At 52.9% G+C, this 17,440-nt stretch overlaps 2 protein-coding genes across 2 annotated transcripts in view; one reads left to right on the forward strand and one right to left on the reverse strand.

Moving 5' to 3' along the window:
• The window catches only part of LOC113956157 (glutamine amidotransferase-like class 1 domain-containing protein 3A, mitochondrial), a 5,042-nt gene extending 2,115 nt beyond the window's left edge, over positions 1–2,927 (reverse strand). The window contains exons 1-2 of the mRNA XM_027662393.1: positions 2,664–2,927; positions 680–851 (exon numbers count right to left, since the gene is read on the reverse strand). Of these exons, the coding sequence (XP_027518194.1) occupies positions 680–851; positions 2,664–2,771 (280 nt within the window). The 5' untranslated portion in view covers positions 2,772–2,927. The remainder of the gene's footprint in view (positions 1–679; positions 852–2,663) is intronic.
• A 3,045-nt stretch (positions 2,928–5,972) lies between these two features.
• On the forward strand, positions 5,973–15,585 carry LOC113956156. The gene is made up of 9 exons (XM_027662392.1): positions 5,973–6,048; positions 6,918–7,031; positions 8,060–9,751; positions 10,386–10,485; positions 11,182–11,330; positions 11,489–11,601; positions 12,076–12,165; positions 13,248–13,370; positions 13,873–15,585. The coding sequence occupies exons 1-9, from the start codon at positions 5,991–5,993 to the stop codon at positions 14,065–14,067; spliced, it is 2,634 nt and encodes an 877-aa protein (XP_027518193.1). The 5' UTR covers positions 5,973–5,990; the 3' UTR covers positions 14,068–15,585.
• The last annotated feature ends 1,855 nt before the right edge of the window (positions 15,586–17,440 follow it).

The following is a 17,440-nucleotide window of genomic DNA, read 5'->3' on the forward strand; positions in this document are numbered from 1 at the left end:
CGAGGAAGAGACGAGGAAGAGACGAGGAAGAGACGAGGAAGAGACGATTAGGCTGGGAGGTGATATCCCAGCAGGGCTTTTCCCAGGGATTGCAGGATTCAATGCTAATCTGGACGTGGGGGGTGGCAGCACTTGTCCAGTGTTGATAATGGAATTAAAAACAGAGGTCCTGAACCTTTGTGGGCTGAGACACCCAAGCACCTCCCCTGCTTCCACTCCAGTGTTCCAGTGGGTGTGTCCTTCACCCAGCAGCTCATTCCTGAATGCTGGTGGGACACACTCGCACATTTCCCCTCTTAATCCCTGCTCCAGGCCTCATCCGCCCCTCTGGAATCCCACTTTCACTAGAGATAGACTCAGACTGACCAAGCTTTCTGCCTTTGACCCCCCCTCTCTGTCCCAGCCTCTCCTGGGAAGGAGGAAAGGATAGTGGGGAGGGAAGGGATAGTTCTCCATTCAGGGAATGATCCTCTGGATGGCACAGAGGATCATCAGAGGTATCCTCTCCTCTTGGGATCAGCTTGGCATTGCCATGCCCTCTTTTGATCCGAGTCCAAGCCATGTCTGTCCTCCCAATCCCTGCTTCCAGTTCCTGTCCAGCCCATGACTCCTGTGTCATTCCAGGCTTACCTAAGCTGTTCCCAAGGCTGTGGACACGCAGGCCCCACACAGGTCCTACCTGGAATGATCAGGGCATCCAGCCCCTTGACATCCAGCTGAGCCAGATCCTTGATGTTCCCTCTGGCTATCCTGGCACTTTCCACCAGCACGTTGCGCTGCTCCGGCGTCGGCTGCCCCTTCACGTGGTCCACCACGTGCATCTGGGAGATGTTGGGAGCAAAAACCTCTGCCTGGGCACAGGGGAAAGGGCTGTTATCCTTCAGGAATGAAGGAGAAACGTGTGGAAGGTCACAGGGTGCTGAGGGACTTGGTTAGGAAAGGACTTTGCCGGGGAATGCCGTGACCTTCACCTGGATCTGATACCGGCATCAGGCAGAGGAGGGAAAGAGAGGCCTTCTGTAGCTTCTGCCCAGAGGCAAAGCAGGGAGCCCACACTGCTTGTTTTGGGGGCTGAGGAGCCCTTGGTGAAGCTGTTTCTTGGATGTTTCCATCCCTATCCCAATGAATCCCCCTCACTGGGGCAGCCCCAGCCCCGTCCCAGCTGCCCCACAGAGCCAGTGGATCCCTGTGGGAGCTGCTGTCCCACCATGGGCCTCCCTCAGAGATGAGACTTGGAGTTTCCTCTTCCCAACCTACTGTTTTCCCAAAGCCAGAGTGTTTTTCTGGAAAATGCTTCCCCTTCCTCCAGCACTTCCAAGCTCACACGCAGCAGTTGAGAGTGAAGGGTGGCAAACAGGTGGGGGAAAGGTTTTGGGGCTGAACAGCCCGTGCAATTCCAGGCTGCACGGTTTAAGAAGGATGTGAAGGAACTCGAAGAGGGCAAAGCCGGTGCCAGGGCTGGAAGGAACGTCCTGGGAGGAGCAGCTGAAGACTTTGGGTTTGTCTAGTTTGGGGAAAAGGAGGCCGAGGGGAGACCTCGTGGCTCTCCGCAGCTCCCCGAGGGGGGGACGTAGAGAGGGAGGTGCTGAGCTCTCCTCCCTTCCAGCTGAAACATCCGTGTTTCCCGATGAAAGCAGGGATTGAACAACGCCTGAGTTTCCTCCACTAGAGGCCCCCAGCGATCCAGGGATGAGGCAGGACGTGCTCCGAGCCAGCCGCTTCGGGAATGGCAGGAGGGAAGCGACTCGAGGAGAGGAAAAGAGGCAAAATTACACCCTGAGGAGAAAACGCTTGGACAAGTCCCAGCTCTGAGCCGAACGGAGCAGGCACAGGTGGAAGGGTGTGGAATTGGGTTCATGTCCTCAATAGTACATCACCACTGTGCGTCTGTGTCCCACAGAGCCATTCCCGAGGGAACGGCTCTGCCCCAGACACGTGGCCGGCTCAGAGCTGAGTGTGATGTTTTCCACAGGGTCCCTCCCTCCTTTTCCAGTCTCACCGTGTGGCTCTCCTGACTAATAGTATATTAGAGCTGCCTTTTTTTTTTTTTTTTTACCCCTCCCCAAATTCAACTCACAAGAACTTGTCTATTCTCTCATCAGAGAGGTGGACTCCCCATCCCTGGAAGTGCTCAGGACGGGGCAGGATGGAGCTCTGAGCAACCTGGCATAGTGGAAGGTGTCCCTGCCCATGGCAGGGAGTTCAACTGGATGATCTTTAAGGTCCCTCCTAAACCAAACCATCCTGTGATTCTCTGATTCGATTTTCACTTCTAACTTTTGAGGTTTTAAAAAGCTGGATTTCAAAGAGCCCAAACCAATAACAGTCTTCTAAACTGAAAGAGCGGAACAGAAAAGAGGGAATACAAGCCAAAAAAAAAAAAAAAAAAAAGAATAGAGAAGGCATTCAGGAAAGTCTGTTCAGGAAAGAGTTTAGAGATGCTGAGCACAGAGATCCAAGCCCAGCCCGTGGTACAGCAGAGCTGTGCAGGGAGTTCTCCAGGCTCACTGGAACAGCTCCCGTGCTCTGCTGCCCCCTCGGACTCCACTCACTCATGATTCGCAAGCGATGGGGAGCTTGTGGCTTGTCTCGGAGACAAGGAGGAGAAGACTGAGGAGCAGAGAGGGGCAAAAAGAGCTGGAGCCGGGGCAGGAGCCTCTTACCTGTGCCCCCTCCCTGCTGAGATGCACCAGCACAGCCGAAGCCTCGTGGATCTCGCTCCCATCGTAGACCCCACAGCCAGCCAGCACCACAGCCACCCTCTTCCCCATGGAGCACCGGAGCAGGATTCCCTGGAGAGCCCCGAGGCGCTGCTGTGAGCTCTGTACCCCAGGAGGATTCCCTGGAGAGCCCCGGGTCGCTGCTGTGAGCTCTGTTCACCACCCGGAGTCTTTTATAGCACAATCCCTCCCCCAGGAGTAGGTGGGGCCAGGAGGGTTGGGCTGAATTTCTCGCTGGCAGGAGGGTTTTATTTCCAGTTCCACAGGCAGGGCATGTAAATATTATTTGTTTCCTCAACTGGCTGCTCCCTCACAGATCTTCCTCCCAGCACGTTGTCTGCAAAGCAGCCCCAGCTGACGTGATGTGCTCAACAGAGCAGCTGTGTTTTTCCTTCTCAGCTCTTGATTTTCCATTCTAGTTCAGACTAAAGCACCAAAACCTTTGCAGAGGAGGTGGTGTCAAAGGGAGCCTGCCCAGAGCAAGTGTTGAAGCCAGTGAATTCCTCTCTGGACCCCATTTTTTAAACCCTAACACTGCATAGGCTGCCTCAGGCTTAACACCAAGATTTCCTTTTCTGACTCTGAATGTTCTTTTCCCCAGATCCCCCCTCTCCAGGGCAGATGTTTTGCACTCAGCTGTAGTTGTTCCTGGCCTGAGGTTAGAAATTCATAGTCAAAAAGTCATAGAATATCCTGAGCTGGAAGGGACCCACAAGGATTATCAAGTCCAGCTCACGGCCCTGCACAGGACACCCCAAAATCCCACCTGAGAGTGTTGTTGAGAGGGATAACTTGATTCTTCCTCAACAGCCCCACCTCTCCATTTGGCAGGGAAGTGGTGCCAGGAACTGGTAGAGCCCTGAGCTCTGGAGGGGCACTTGCAGCAGATTAAACATTGTCTGAAACTCTTCCTTCCCTGCCCTTGCTCTGCTCACACCTGAGACGACCCTGGACCTCTGTCTCAGCTTGGCCTGGTGGAACAACTGCCCTGTCAAGGCTGATTTCCCATCCTTCATGAGAGAACAAAATACCTCTGCAAGAGGAGTGCAGAATGTTTTCCAGGGTTATCTGTAAGACACGTTCCTTGGGGCTCTGTCAGATTTGGGAGAGACATGAAGTACATCCCGTGGGTGATGAACCAGTGTTTTGGCAAGTTGGTTACTCAGAGCAGGCTCATGACTTCATTTACTGCATGGATGTCCCAAAATGAGGGATTTTGGGCACCTGTACAAGCAGGAACAAAAAACATGTGAGAGAGGACTTGCAGTCCCACAGGCTTTGCCTCTCAGTTACTTTTATTGCCCAGGACACGAATTAAACTGTGAGATATGCATTAAAGACACCCAAAGCTTTTTCACTGCTGCCTGTTTTGTTATCCAGGGAATTCTAACGATGGTTTAGAGGTGTATTATCTCCTCTTGCATGAAAAACCAGCTGAATTATGCTGCAACTCCAGCTTCTTCCTCCAGCTGGTCCAGGAGCAGTCCTGTTAGTGATGAACAGAGATAGCCAAAGGTTGGGGATTTAAAAAATCTCCTTGCTGCAAACCACATCGCTTAGCTCTGCCTGTTGCAAACTGATGGGGCTGGTTCCCCTTACTGGTTTAATTGGTTTGGTGTAAGTGGACAAACCAGGCTTGTTTCTGTCTCAACAGACGTATCAGCCCTAAAGATCTCCCTGCAATAGAGATTTGTGATAAATAACATTTCTCAGCAGGGTTATTCCATCCTGGGTGGCAGCATCTGCCCACATTTATTGTGGTGGAGACATTGGGCTTTGATATTAACACCTGGCTTTAATCCAGGCTCTGATATTAACCCCTGGCTTTAATCTGCATTGATATTCTTGGGAAAAGAGCTGAGAAGGAGGATTTTGCCTCAAAGCTCTTCCTGGAGGGTGAATACAGTTAAAGGGAACTGTCCTCCTAAAGAAACCAGGGAAGTCTGGGGGCCATGATGGAATCCAGTTGCTCACTGGAATCCATCCTGCTCCAGCTGGCTCAGGGAGTGGGAAGAGTGGGATTTTTTGGCATTTACCTGTGGACCCTGAGGGTTGTTCCAGATGCTGCTGCAGTCTGTCACCTCTCAGATGATCCCACAGGCCTGAATTTGAACTCCAGCAGTTCCCAGTGCCATTTCCAACAGCTTTTCTCTTCTTCTGCCCTGGCTGTGGAGCAGGACCTACTGAGAGGAACATCAGAGCTTCCTCCTGGAGGGAGCACCAGGAATATCCCTGACCAGCCCAGGAATATTAATGTGGAGTTTTTCACACTGTTCTGCATCTTTTAGCTTGTCAGGAGAGTAGAATTTCCTTTAACTGGGGCAAATTCCTTAATGGGAGCAATCCCTACACTGGTCCCTCACCCACAAACGAAACGCTGGAGGAATGTCCAGGCCAGGCAGGTGCTGCCCTGCCCCTGTTTCCATCAGAGCTCGGTCAGCTCTCTCAGAGCAGTTCTCTGCCCAATTCCCACCTGGCCTGTGACCCAGTGTGATCCCTGTGTCCACTGCTTCCTGCAGCCCCTCCTCCAGCCAGACACACCTTCATGCCCTGCCCACATGTTCTCTGTGGGAAGCAGCAGGAAGCTGTCAGCAGGTCCCTCATGTCACCTCTGGGGACAGCAGCGATCCTGGCAATGCCTGGCACTTACTCGAGGCCAACAGGGCTCCTCTGGACGGGATGGGATGGATGTGGAGCGAGAGATGGACAGAAGTCACCTTGAAGGGGTGGCACCGAGCCTGCCCAGCACAGGGTGGCAGTGCCAGGCATTCAGAGCTGTGACAGGGACAAACAGCAGCACCGTGGCCAGTGTTCAGGAGAAACAAGTGGTCCCCAAGGAGCTCCTGGGCTTGCAAAGTGCTTGTTTGCTCCAGCAAGATGGGTTCTTGCAAAAACCTTCATTTTAACCAGTGCAATTTCCTCGCTGGCAGCAGCAAAGAGGCAGCGACGGCAATAAACCCTCAGCCTTATTTTTCAAGTGTCTTTTTTAACAAGGGTTAATCGAGAGTAAAATTAAGAGGCCTCTGGAGGGAGCTCCCGGCAGCCCGCGCTGACTCACGGCCCCAAATTTATCGCGGTCCGAAAAGTCATTTGCATTTTCCTCCCGCACGCACCCGGAGAGAGCGCCTCGAACAGAAGAGGTTTGTAGGGAAAAGGGGTGGAGAGCAGGGAGGACCGAGCGCGGGCCAGGCGCGATGCTTTGGTTATAAAGAGCATGGGAGGGAAGGCGGCGGCAGTGCCGCCCTCGGCCGGGGCTCCGCGCACACCGCGATGGGCGACGGCGCGGGGTCCCTGCACTCCTGCCTCGGGCTCCTGGGCATTGCCGCAGGTAGGGATCCGTCCTGGCACGGGATGCGGGCTCGGGACTGACTTTCCTGGACCCCCCCCCCCCCCTTCTTGGGGGGGGGGGGGGGCTGAAGAGGTTTATTCGCCAGCCGCGCTGCCTGCGGGTGAAGCTTTTTCGCTCCCCCGCGCCTGTTTCCAGCGGCCAACAAAATATTTGTCTTGGCTACGAAGTGCTGGCGTGGAGTTTTGTGCCCGTTCCGTCCCGGGTGGGAAGCAAATCCAAACTTTTTTTTTTTTTTGGTAGTCGTTGGAATAAATCATCTGGATTTGGATGTACTCCCTCTCCCTTGTCCAGCCGTTCTCCTGTTTGCCGTGTTCACTCCCTCTCATTTCCTCCTTCTTTGTCTTCTGCCTCTTTGCATTTTGGGGCTGGTTTTCTGTTGGCACAACGTCTCTGGGATTATCTGAAGGATGTGTGTGTCTGTCTGTCTTTTGTGTAACTGGAATCACGGATTTTTTCCCCTTTATCTGGCAACGGGGGAGCCCTTTCAGACACTTGCATGGAATTCCAGAAGGTCTTGGGTTGGGAGGGACCTTCAAGCACATCCAGTTCCACCCCCTGCCATGGCCAGGGACGCCTTCCACTAGCCCAGGTTGCTCCAACCTGGCCTTGATGGAATGGGAACGTCCACAACCTCTCTGGACAACCTGAAATGATTAATTTCAAGTTTTCTAAAACCAGGCACCCAGAAAGGAGTGAGACCTTTGGGCACAAACCAAGTCACAACACTTAGATTTTACTATTTGCAGATCCTGTACTGTTATTTTTCCTCTATTCCCTGCTCTGTCCACCCTGGTTCTCTCCTGGTTTTTCGGGCCAAGTTTACAAGCTGTTTCTCCTTTTTCCCATAGGATCACTTCTGCTGGCTGTGCATTTCTACAGCTCAGCCAGAGCAGTCCCTCTGATCCCCAGCACAGCTCTTGGAGTCCTTCTGCTCATTTTATCAGCTCTTTTGGCCTATGCAGGTAAGATTTGGGGGGTTCAAGGCCTCCCCCTCCCACAGCTTGGCGTGTGCTGGGGCTGATACAAACCACAGCAGCCTCAGGGACAACTGAGCCCTTCTCCTGGAATTTACCCAGAGAAGCTGTGGCTGCCCCTGGATCCCTGGAAGTGTCCAAGGCCAGACTGGACGGGGCTTGGAGCAACCTGGGCTAGTGGGAGGTGTCCCTGCCCATGGCAGGGGGTGGCACTGGAGGAGCTTTAAGGTTCCTTCCAACCCAAACCAGTCTGGAATTCTATGTCAGCACAGCAAATTTTTACTATACAGGCAAGAGAAGAAATCAATGTTTGTGTTAAACAAGGATCTCTGAGAGTTTTAACACAATGAATCCATGATTCCTCAAAAAAGGGTTCCCAGGCTTTCTGAGAGTGCTTTCAGCATCCATGGTTTGGAATGTCCACCTGGACATACCAGGAGATCAACCTAACTGAGAGAAAAAGTCACTGCCTGTAGCAGAGTCCACGCTTCTTAGAATGAATGTTGAATTATTTCTCATTTTTAACTCAGAGTAATGAGGACATTAAATTCAGTCATGGAATCAGAATTGTTGGGAAAGACCTTTAAGATCACCAATTCCAACCATCAACCAGTGCCACCACCACCATGTCCACCAATAAACCACGTCCTCAAGTGCCACATCCACGTGTTTTTGGAACACTTCCAGAAGTGGTGACTCCACCATTCCCCTCCACAATTGCACCAGGGCTGAACAACCCTCTCTGTGAAGAAATTTTCCCAATGTCCAACCTAAACCTCCCCTTGAGGCTGTTTTCTCTCATCAGGAGAAGAGCCTGACATCTCCCTCACTACAGCCTCCTGTCAGGGAGCTGTAGGGGGTGAGAAGGCCCACCCTGAGCCTCCTCTTCTCCAGGAGGAATCTTGCTCCACTCAGGATCTGTGCAGCTCCAGGCCGGCCCAGCGATCCTGTCCCAACTCCCTCTTCCCACATCCCACTGTCTGGAAATCACAGCCCTGTCTGTGTTTGTTCCTCAGGGATCCGGAGAAGCCCCAGGAATGCCTCCCTGTTGCTGTCCCTCTGCCTGACCATCTCAGCCTTCTGGTGTGGCTACGGAGTGACCTTCGTCCTGGCCGGGCAGGGCGCGCTGGGCGACGCCGGGGACCTCCGCGATGCCGTGGTGCCCGGCCTGGCCACCTTCACCGTGGCACTGCTCCTCGTGGCAGTGGTGGGATTGCTGTGCAGAGAGCCCGTCCTGGCCCTCATCTCCGGTGCCACCTCCCTGGCCAGTGCCCACGACGTGGCCGCGCGTCACAGCCGCGCCTTGGGCTCCTCTGCTGTCGCTTGCAATTACCTCATCGTCTGCTTGCTGGGGGGGTACTTTGCCCTGGGAAGGATCCTCTATTTCCTGACCAAAGGAAAAATGGCCCTCCCTGGCACGGATCTGGCCAAGAAAAAGAGCCACGAGCAGACCCAAGCCGCCGGTGGCAGCACCAATCCCTTTGCAGCCACGGGGCTGATCCTGAACATGCTGTGGGCCGGGGTTTTTGGCTGCAGGCTCCTGGGCATCACCAACAAACTCTACATGGGCCAGGTGCCCTGGCTGTGGGCAGCTGGCATCTACCAGATTGGCATCTGCATCTTATCCTACCGTGCAATGGATGTTCTGATGGCCACGTCCTTTGGATTCACTTCCATCCTCAAGTTTGCTGGAGGCTACTGCCTCCTGTACCCACTGTGGCAGCCAGAGGAGCCATCACTCCCTACCCCATTCCTGGTGGTTTTCTCCATTCTTTTTGCTGTCTTGGCTCTCTTCCTCTCCCTCGAGAGCCCTCTGGATGGCTTGTATTTGCTGGTTTATGTGGCCTCCTGCCTCGCCTTGGCTTGCCACCCCAGGGGGGTTTTTGCAGGTGGCCCCCAAGGTGTGGCCGTGGCCGTTTTCGTGGCCTCGGCCCTGGTGGCTCTAATTCACCTGTACAACGTGAAAGCAGGGGCCAAGACCCCCCCAGGGAAGGGGAAGGGGGCTGTGAAGGCCCTCCTCGCCCGCAGCAGTTTCCTGAAGCTCCGGGAGGGGCCAGACCTTCACGCTCCATACCTGGGCTACTCCAAGTATGCAGATGCAGAAGCTCTTGCCTTTGCATGCAGTGTCCTGGCTTCTTCTGCTCTGACGGCCCCAGGAGACCCCCAGGCTCCCCTTGCCACCGTTGTCATTCCATGGGTAGTGGTAGCTGGTGGGATCCTTAAGCTTCTGGGCGGCTCAGTGGCCTTTGCCCGGGGTAAAACCCTGGAGAGCAGTGCCTTCATCCTCTACGCTGTCATGTGGATCATCTGGGGCTTGGCAAGATACGGTGGCCTCTATGGCACTACCAGAAGCTTCCACTCAGCCGTGGGCATCGCTGCTTTCATGCTCTTCAACGGCTTCATCGTCTTCTGCACCCTCTTCCTAAACATCACCTGGTTCTTCTACTCCCTCACGTTCATGCTGGTCGCTCTCAGCTTCTTCCTGGATGCCATCCATGCCCTTCCCACTGGATATGACACGGCTGCCACCCTCAGCTTTGGGCTGGTCAGCTTTTACTGCTTCCTGTCTGCCCTTTCCAGCGGCACCTTCGAGGGTCCCTGCCTGCCCATGGGAGGGCCCATCGTGCAGCTCGGTGGTGTGAGGGGAGGGACGAGCAAGTGCCTTCACCTGCCCGCCAGGAGAGCGTCCTCAGTCAAGAGGATTGCAGGTAAGGGGAGAGCAAAGGGCACAGTGTGGGGGTGGAGGGGAAATTCTGGGTGAATTCGTAGCAGAACAGCTGCTTAAAGGACATTTTTCCAATCGCAGAGTCACAGAATGGTTTACGTTGGAAGGGACCTTAAAGTTCCTCTCGTCCCACCCCCTGCCATGGGCAGGGACACCTTCCACTAGCCCAGGTTGCTCCAAGCCCCGTCCAACCTGGCCTTGATGTGGAAACCAGGACAATCTGGTGGCATTTTAGTGAGGTGGGCCAAGTTATGAGAGTAATTATCTGAGTTTAGGAGCAAATTCTCTCCCATATTTTTTCCTATCTGTTCATCCACTCTGGACTCCAGGAATCCTCCAAGCTGGAGCTGCCACGGAAAGCTCTGTACAGATAAATGGCACCAGTGCCTGGTGCTTGCTCTCTCCACTTCTGGCCCTGAGGAACGTGGCCCAGAACTCCCCTAAGTGCCAGATCTCCCCTTGGATGAACCCTAGAAAAATGCACAGCCAGAGGGAACGCTTTGTTAGTTGGGAAAAGGAGAGGAGAGCACGGAATTGGCTGGTTTGGCTGTGACAGCTCTGCTGTGGGAATTACAGCCCCTCACTCAGGGGGTTCTGCCCTGTTCTCGTGCCCACAGATATCCTGAGGAGTGGAGGGACTTGTGGCATCCCCACAGACACCGTGTACGTGCTTGTGGCCGCCTGCAACCGCCCCGATGCCGTGGAGAAAGCTCACAGGTCAGTCCTTGTCGTGGCCTAAAGAAGCTTCTAGAACTCAGAAAGCTCACAAGTCAGTCCTTGTCATGGCCTAAAGAAGCTTCTAGAACTCAGAAAGCTCACAGGTCAGTCCCTGTCGTGCCCTAAAGAAGCTTCTAGAACTCGGAGCTGCTACTGAGTGCTGGCTACAGCTGGTCAAGGGCAAGGCAGCTCAGCCTTGGTGGGAACAGCAAGGTGGGGGAGAAGATCCAGATGAGGGAAGGAGAAAATAGAGCTGTATTTGTCTTCTAGGAGCTGCTCCTGGCAGGTGGTGGAGCTTTGTGACTTGGGGACCACCAGAAACCCAAAGAGGGGCAGATGGGATGGGGGGTTATCCTGTAGGTTTGGGAGGTACATGTTGTCACATCCAAAACCTCTCTTGTGACAACAGGCTCTTGCTTGGACTCCTGTGAGCAGCTGAGACCCCTCATATTGGTGGGGTTTCCTTAGAAATTGGGATTTCCACCCATCACAGGGCAAAACCTTGATCTGGAGAAAACATTCCTGGTTGGGAATAGTCACTGTTGAACAGTCCTGCTTGTTCTAGAGATTGGTGCCCTGGGGCAGAGCCTTCACACCTTGTCTTAGCTCTAGCTCTCACCAACACAGTTCCCTTTTCAGCTTGGAATTAAATCCCTGTCTGAATTCCAGACTCCTTTTTTCTCACCCCTTTTCCAGGTCCAAGCGCCAGGCTCAGGATCGCCCCATGTCCCTCTGGATTTCCAGCCTCAAGCAGCTGGAACCTGCCAAGCATTTGTTCACTCCCCTCCTCTGGGACTTCATGGAGGCTGCCTGGCCATCTCCTATCAGCTTGGTGGTTCCCAGAGGTGAGGAAGTGCTCTTGATTCCAAGTTCTCTGGAGAGCTTTGGCTTGGAAACTCCATCCCGTGGAGTGATTCTGGAGATGTTCCGTGGAGATATTCCCAGTAAGATCGTTGTGTTTGGGCTGGTGTACATCCCAAAGTGCCACCTGATTCTTCTGCAGGTGAGTGGGTGGACTTCCTGGGAATGAAGGACTCTGCTAAATACGTTGGGACCCCTCAGAGCGTCGCCATCCGCATCCCCGACTGCTCTGTCACCACGCACCTCATCGACCTGGTGAGTGCCACGGCAGCCTCAGCCCGGCTGGAAGTGGTTTTGCGGCAGCAAAGAGGGTAAAAGGAGCAACCCCCAGGGCAGAAACCCAGAAAAAAGGCCATGGACAGACATTCTGTCTGATTTCCTGCGCTGTCCTTGCAAGCACAGGCTCAGCTGAGGCCGCAGGAACTTCAGAAGGTCCAGAAAGGGGCCAGAGGAACTGGGATAGCCTGGGGCAGACATTGCAGGCCTTTGGAAAACAAAATGTTGTTTCATGATCCTCACCAGCAAACCCCAATTTAAGCGAGTGTCAGACACCCCAACACACTTTGGTGGGACTGTAGTTGCCTCCAAAGAAGGAGCCTGTACCTGGGTGAGCCACACCAAGCTCTCTTTGGAGCCACAGGCACTCAGGAGTGAAGTTCCGAGCTCGAGTCACCTGTTTGATCCAGCAGAACCAGCTCAGAGCTTTCATTCTCATTTTTCTGCCCCCAGGTCGGGCCCATTGTGGTCACATCAGCCAACCCAACGGGAGAGGCTGACACCACCCACCACAACCAAGTGTATGCCAAGCTGGGAGACAAGGTAACGGGGCTCTCTGCTCCCAAGGGATCTGGGGATGGAAGGACACAACCACTTTGCTCCCAGTAGGCAAACCAAGAGATGGTATCTAGAATCTTGGAAAGCATCTCTTTTAAAAAAAATCTCATGGATGTTCCTCGTGTTGGTGTCGCAGTAAAAGAACATTTTAAGCTTTGGGATTTGGTTAGAAACCAGAATTGTTCTGGTTTGCACTGTGTAGTTATGGCTTGGCAATGTGAGTCTGTTCATCTTCCAACACAGGATGAGATGAGCAAAAAAAAAACTCCTTCTTTTCTTATGAGCAATCAAACCCTGATGCCTGGATGTGCCAGGGCTCCAGCTGGCACTGGGCTGTGAGAGCACAGGGCATTCCCATTTAAAGCTGAAGCTGCTCTAAAACTGGTGCCAAGCTCCAAAATATTCCTGGCTTTTAGGACTTTCACACATTCTGGAAGTACCATGGTCAAGGGACATTCATTGTCTTCAGTTGGGTCAGGTTGGATCTCAGCAAAAGGTTCTTCCCCCAGAGGGTGGTTGGGCACTGACCAGGCTCCCCAGGGCAGTGGGCACAGCCCCAAGGCTGCCAGAGCTCCAGGAGGGTTTGGACAATGCTCTGAGGGACAGGGTGGGATTGCTGGGGTGTCTGTGCAGGGCCTGGAATTGGATTGGATGATTCTTGGGGGTCCCTTCCAGCTCAGAATATTCCATGATTCTATGATTTCACCACTAAATCCTGAGGGTTCCACACTTTGTATCTGTGGCACTTGAGTGAGGGCAGTTTTAAACAACAGCTGGTACAAATCTCCTCAAAAATCTGGGTTTACACCCGTTTTCTTGGTGGATGGGACTTCTTCAAAGCTCCTCAGATGGTGCAAACCTGTCTTTGCTCTACTGCTGCCCTGCACCCCACAGAGCCTTCTCTGGCTTTTCCCTGAAGTTCCTTCACCCCACATTCCCTTGCTGTGGCTGCAGTGGGGGAGGAAGGAGCAGTATTGCCTCAGATAATAATCACTTGCTGTTGAGAGGGGGAACCCTTTTTTCCCAAGTGCCTGAGGGGATTTTGGTGTGGAAATGTTGCTCCTCAGGTGGATGCAGTCCTTTGTGACGGGCCCTCTCCAGAGAACGTTGCCTCCACCGTGGTGGACTGCACCAAAATCGACAGAGGGAACATCGGGTTCTTCAGAGTCGGCCTCATCCCCAAGTCTCAGGTAAAATTCACCTGGATTTCACTCCTATTCCCTTTCTCCATGAAGTGGGTTTCAGACTGGGGGTTTCCCAGTTTTATGAGGACAGCGTGAGAAGTTATCACAGGGTGTTGTGAAGAAGAGCAGAGCTCCACGTTGCTCTGTCCTGATCCTGCTCCAGATCACCATCACACCTCTGTGTGCTCTTCTGGAAGCAAGGTGAGACTGATTCATTCATGGAAAGAGCTCCAAGATCCAGGGGGCCTCCGTGGGACCGGCACTCCGTGTACACCCTTCCCAGAGATCCCTGAGCACACAGAAACAAGTGTGATCCCAAAACTGAGCCCAGACACGTAGCTTGAAAGAAAAGGTCTAGCTGAAGATGGAAGGGCTGGCTAGTAGGACCTTTGAAGATATCCCTGCCCATGGCCTTGATGACCTTTAAAGGTCCCTTCCAAGCATGACTTTATGATTCCGTGGTTATTTCAGCTGCTGACCCGCTCACAGCAGTGTTTGCTCCTTCCAGGTGCTGCAGATACTGGAGCAGGTGCAGAAGAAGCACCAGGAGGCCCCCAACAGCGGCACTGGCCCCGTGAAAGGCCGTGAGGAAGCCCTGGGTCGCAGCCACACTGTGCCCAACGGGGTGGGCACGGCTGCCCGGGTGGAGACAGGGCCAGCACAGGCCCCTGATGATGGCTGTGAGCATCACACTCGCCTCTGACTCCAGGCAGCTCCAGCGACTCCATGCTCAGTGGGAAACCATTTACTGGAAAATGACCTGTCACTGGGGACTGGGAGAGGTTTCCCAGCTGTGGGGGTGATTCATTCCTTTTTTCTCTGGACACTGCTAGAGTATCCCGGTGCTGACTTACAAACCACAGCCACCCAGGAGGACAATTTTCACTGGAGGACACTGCCAGCTTTCACTGGAGGGCAGACATGACCAAAGCAAGGGTTATTTTGGTGCCAGGCTGCCCCCAAGAGTGCCAGGGCTTTATTCCTTTCACTGGGAGGTGATTCCTTCGGTTTGGGGCACGGAGGGAGGTGAAGTGTTTCAGAGTTACGGGGTGGGGGGGAAAACACTGCATGAAACTTGAATCACACAGTCAGTGAGGTGGGGAAAGACCTTTCAAATCAGCAAGTTCAACCCTTCCCCCAGTGCTGCCAAGGCCACCATTAACCTGTGTCCCCAGTGCCACACAAAGGGGGAGAGGGAGCAGGGAAGGTGTGCTCGGGTGCTGTGCTGGGGGTACAATGGACTGGCTGAAATAGGGGAGGCAAAGGGTGGTGAGATGGGGGGGTCTTCTGCCATGTCTTCTTTAGAGTGGAGGTCACCTCTTTGGACCTCCATCTGGGAGTCTTTCCTCTGCTGGGAGAACCCAACACTCAAAAGCAATGCCATTCCCTGGATGCCATCTGCTGTATTTCACAGTCAGAGCCAGGCTGGAATGACCTTTCTGGTGACTCCAATAATATATCCTTAGAGGTGCTGGAGAATTAGGGAAGACCCTCCCTTCCCGTTTTCTGCCGAGTATGAATTTCAGGAGGGCAATTTCCATGTGTGTGAGGAGGCCAGGAGCTGGTCTCTTGCCTTACAGCCCAACTGGTCACATCTCATGGCACGTCTCTTCCAGAGGGCAGATTTCACAGGATCAGAGGGAGGAATTCCAGCCACTCCAGGCAATCATTTGTCCTCACCGGGGGCCCAATTTCTGTGCAAACTCATGAAATATGGGGAATAAACCAGAGGAGCTGGAGATGTGCCCTCACCTGTGATCTTGGTGGCATCTTGGAGATGTGATGGGATGGCTCCTGTGAATGGAACGGGAGGAGACTCTTTAGGAAGGACAGGCAGGGTAGACAAATTCAGTGCAGAGTGGGAGCTGCTGACCAGGAGGAGGTGGAAAGAGAATTTCAACCCTTCATGAGGAGTTTTCCTTGGCAAACTGTTGCTTGTTTCACCTCCAAAAACTGCTGATCTTATTCTTACCTGACTCAGGTGCAAGGTGCTGATCAAGCTCCAGCTGAAACCAATCCATTGAGTCATTGGTTTCACCTGGAGTTGTGCTGGAATTCAAGGACAAATGCTGTGCAGTCAGAGGAGCTCAACCTCTACAAACTACAGCCAAACCAGGTCTTCTCAGCTTGTTCTCACAGAGCTGGCTCTCTTCCTGCAGAGAAAATTCCAGATCAATTGAGTTTGTTAAATAAAATTGCTGGTCTACTTCCTGTATCTCTTTGGAGTTTATTAAAACTGGGTTTTGGAAAACAATAAAAGATTTTCAATAAACTGAAACCACCCCGGGCTGTGCAATCATCTGTGGCAAGAACTTGAGCAAAACCTGGTGGGTCAACAAGTTCTGGATGTCGGTGGGGGGGGTTCCTGGCCATGAAGGATGCAAAAAGGATCTTAGGAGAGAATCAGATTGTGATACTTCCCGGGGTGGGGAAGATAACTCCTCACGCCAAACCCTGGTCCCAGGGCTGAACCTCAACACCTTAACTCAGTAAAATAAGCCCCATAAACACCAAAATCTGAGGGAGTGTAGTAAGAAGTGTGAATTTGGAGAGGGGCTGAAGCATTTTGGTGTGAGGAAACAGCCCTGGCTTCAATGTGCCAAATAGTGATGCGTTTTAGTGTGCCACGAATTTAAAGTGGCTTAAAAACAATGGATTCTTCACTTGACACCTCACCTGGGGCCATTTTTCCTCTTTCTCTCTGGGGTGTTTGTTTTTTTACTTGCGGAAAGTGTGGATTGCAGTATCAGGACACTGGGGGAACCATTTCTCCCTTTGCTGAAGTAAGACAAGGAGAGATTTCATGTAAGGCTCTCCTGTGTACCAGCAAACTGGGAAGAAATAGTCTAGGGAGGAGATTTAAATGGGATCTTTCAATTAAATCAAGGCAAGAAAATATTTCTACTCTTTCCACAGTTTTCCCAGCACTTAAGGGGAAGCAAAATGTTTTTAAAGAGAAGTGGAGAGAGAGAAAAAAAGTTGCTGTTTGAAGTGGCAAATCCAAAACACTTCAGTTAGAAAGTGCTGAGATAAACATCTGAATACTTTGGTACCAAAAAGATCCATTTTTGAGGTATTGACAAGAGTGTTTTCATCACTGTAAAAGTGGAGGTTATGGTCAAAAAAGGGTGTCCAGGCCCCCCTCGAGGGAGACTCTTTGCTGAGCCCTTCTGGTGCTGCTGCTCTCAACGGGAAGGAATCGCTCCATCTACGTTCCAAACGAGAGGGACAGGAGGGAATGTGGGGCCCTCAGACCTCCATCACAGGAGGAGTTTGAGGAAAATCAGAGAACTCGGCAAAACCAATTCGATTTCGGTCGCGTTGTCAATGCCTTGGAGGTCCTTTGGGCCTGAAAGGTCACCCTGGGAGACAAAATAACCTCATGAATGGGCCTCTTTGTGCAACAGCCAACGCTTCAATCCCACTGGGGTTGGAAACAACCCAGGAAGGAGGGCTGGCCCACCTTGATTTTGCCCTTTGTGGAGTCTAGACATCCGTGTCAATGGAAAGAGAAGGAAAAAAGAGAGAATGGAAAATAAGTGTGTTTTCCAGCCTCAGGAAAAGCCAGCTCACCCTCCTGAGAATAGACGGGGCCACAGGAACAGGAACTGACTCAGGGCCATGGCCGAGCCCGCGCGTGGGCACCGAGGGTGGACCTGGTACCAGGGTGGGCACGGCGGGTCAGAGGGGAAGGGAGGCATCCCAGCCTGGGTGAAACCAGCCCAGCAGAACCTTGGAGACGGGGGTAGGGTCAGGAATGTCCCTTGGTGTACAGGAGCACCGGGAACTGGGGGCTCTGGGGGGACCTAACAGTGGGACTCGATGATCTTGGAGGTCTTCTCCGACCTTAATTCTATGATTCTATCACCTCTTTGGGTCTTGCTCCTGAGACAGAGGAGGCAAAGTCTAGCTTGGGATGGGATATGGGGTGCAGGAAAAGGCAGGAGCAAAGTCCTGCTTAACTGGGTGATCTGCAGTCAAAGCAAAACGCTTTGATCTTGGCCCAGTTGAGGGCCATGACCCACAGTGGGTTTATGTCCTACTCACCTCTCTTCATTCTTCCTACTCCTCCTCCC

This window comes from Corapipo altera, unplaced genomic scaffold, assembly GCF_003945725.1.
Source record: "Corapipo altera isolate COAL_440 unplaced genomic scaffold, ASM394572v1 326, whole genome shotgun sequence".
NCBI classification, from domain to species: Eukaryota; Metazoa; Chordata; class Aves; order Passeriformes; family Pipridae; genus Corapipo; species Corapipo altera.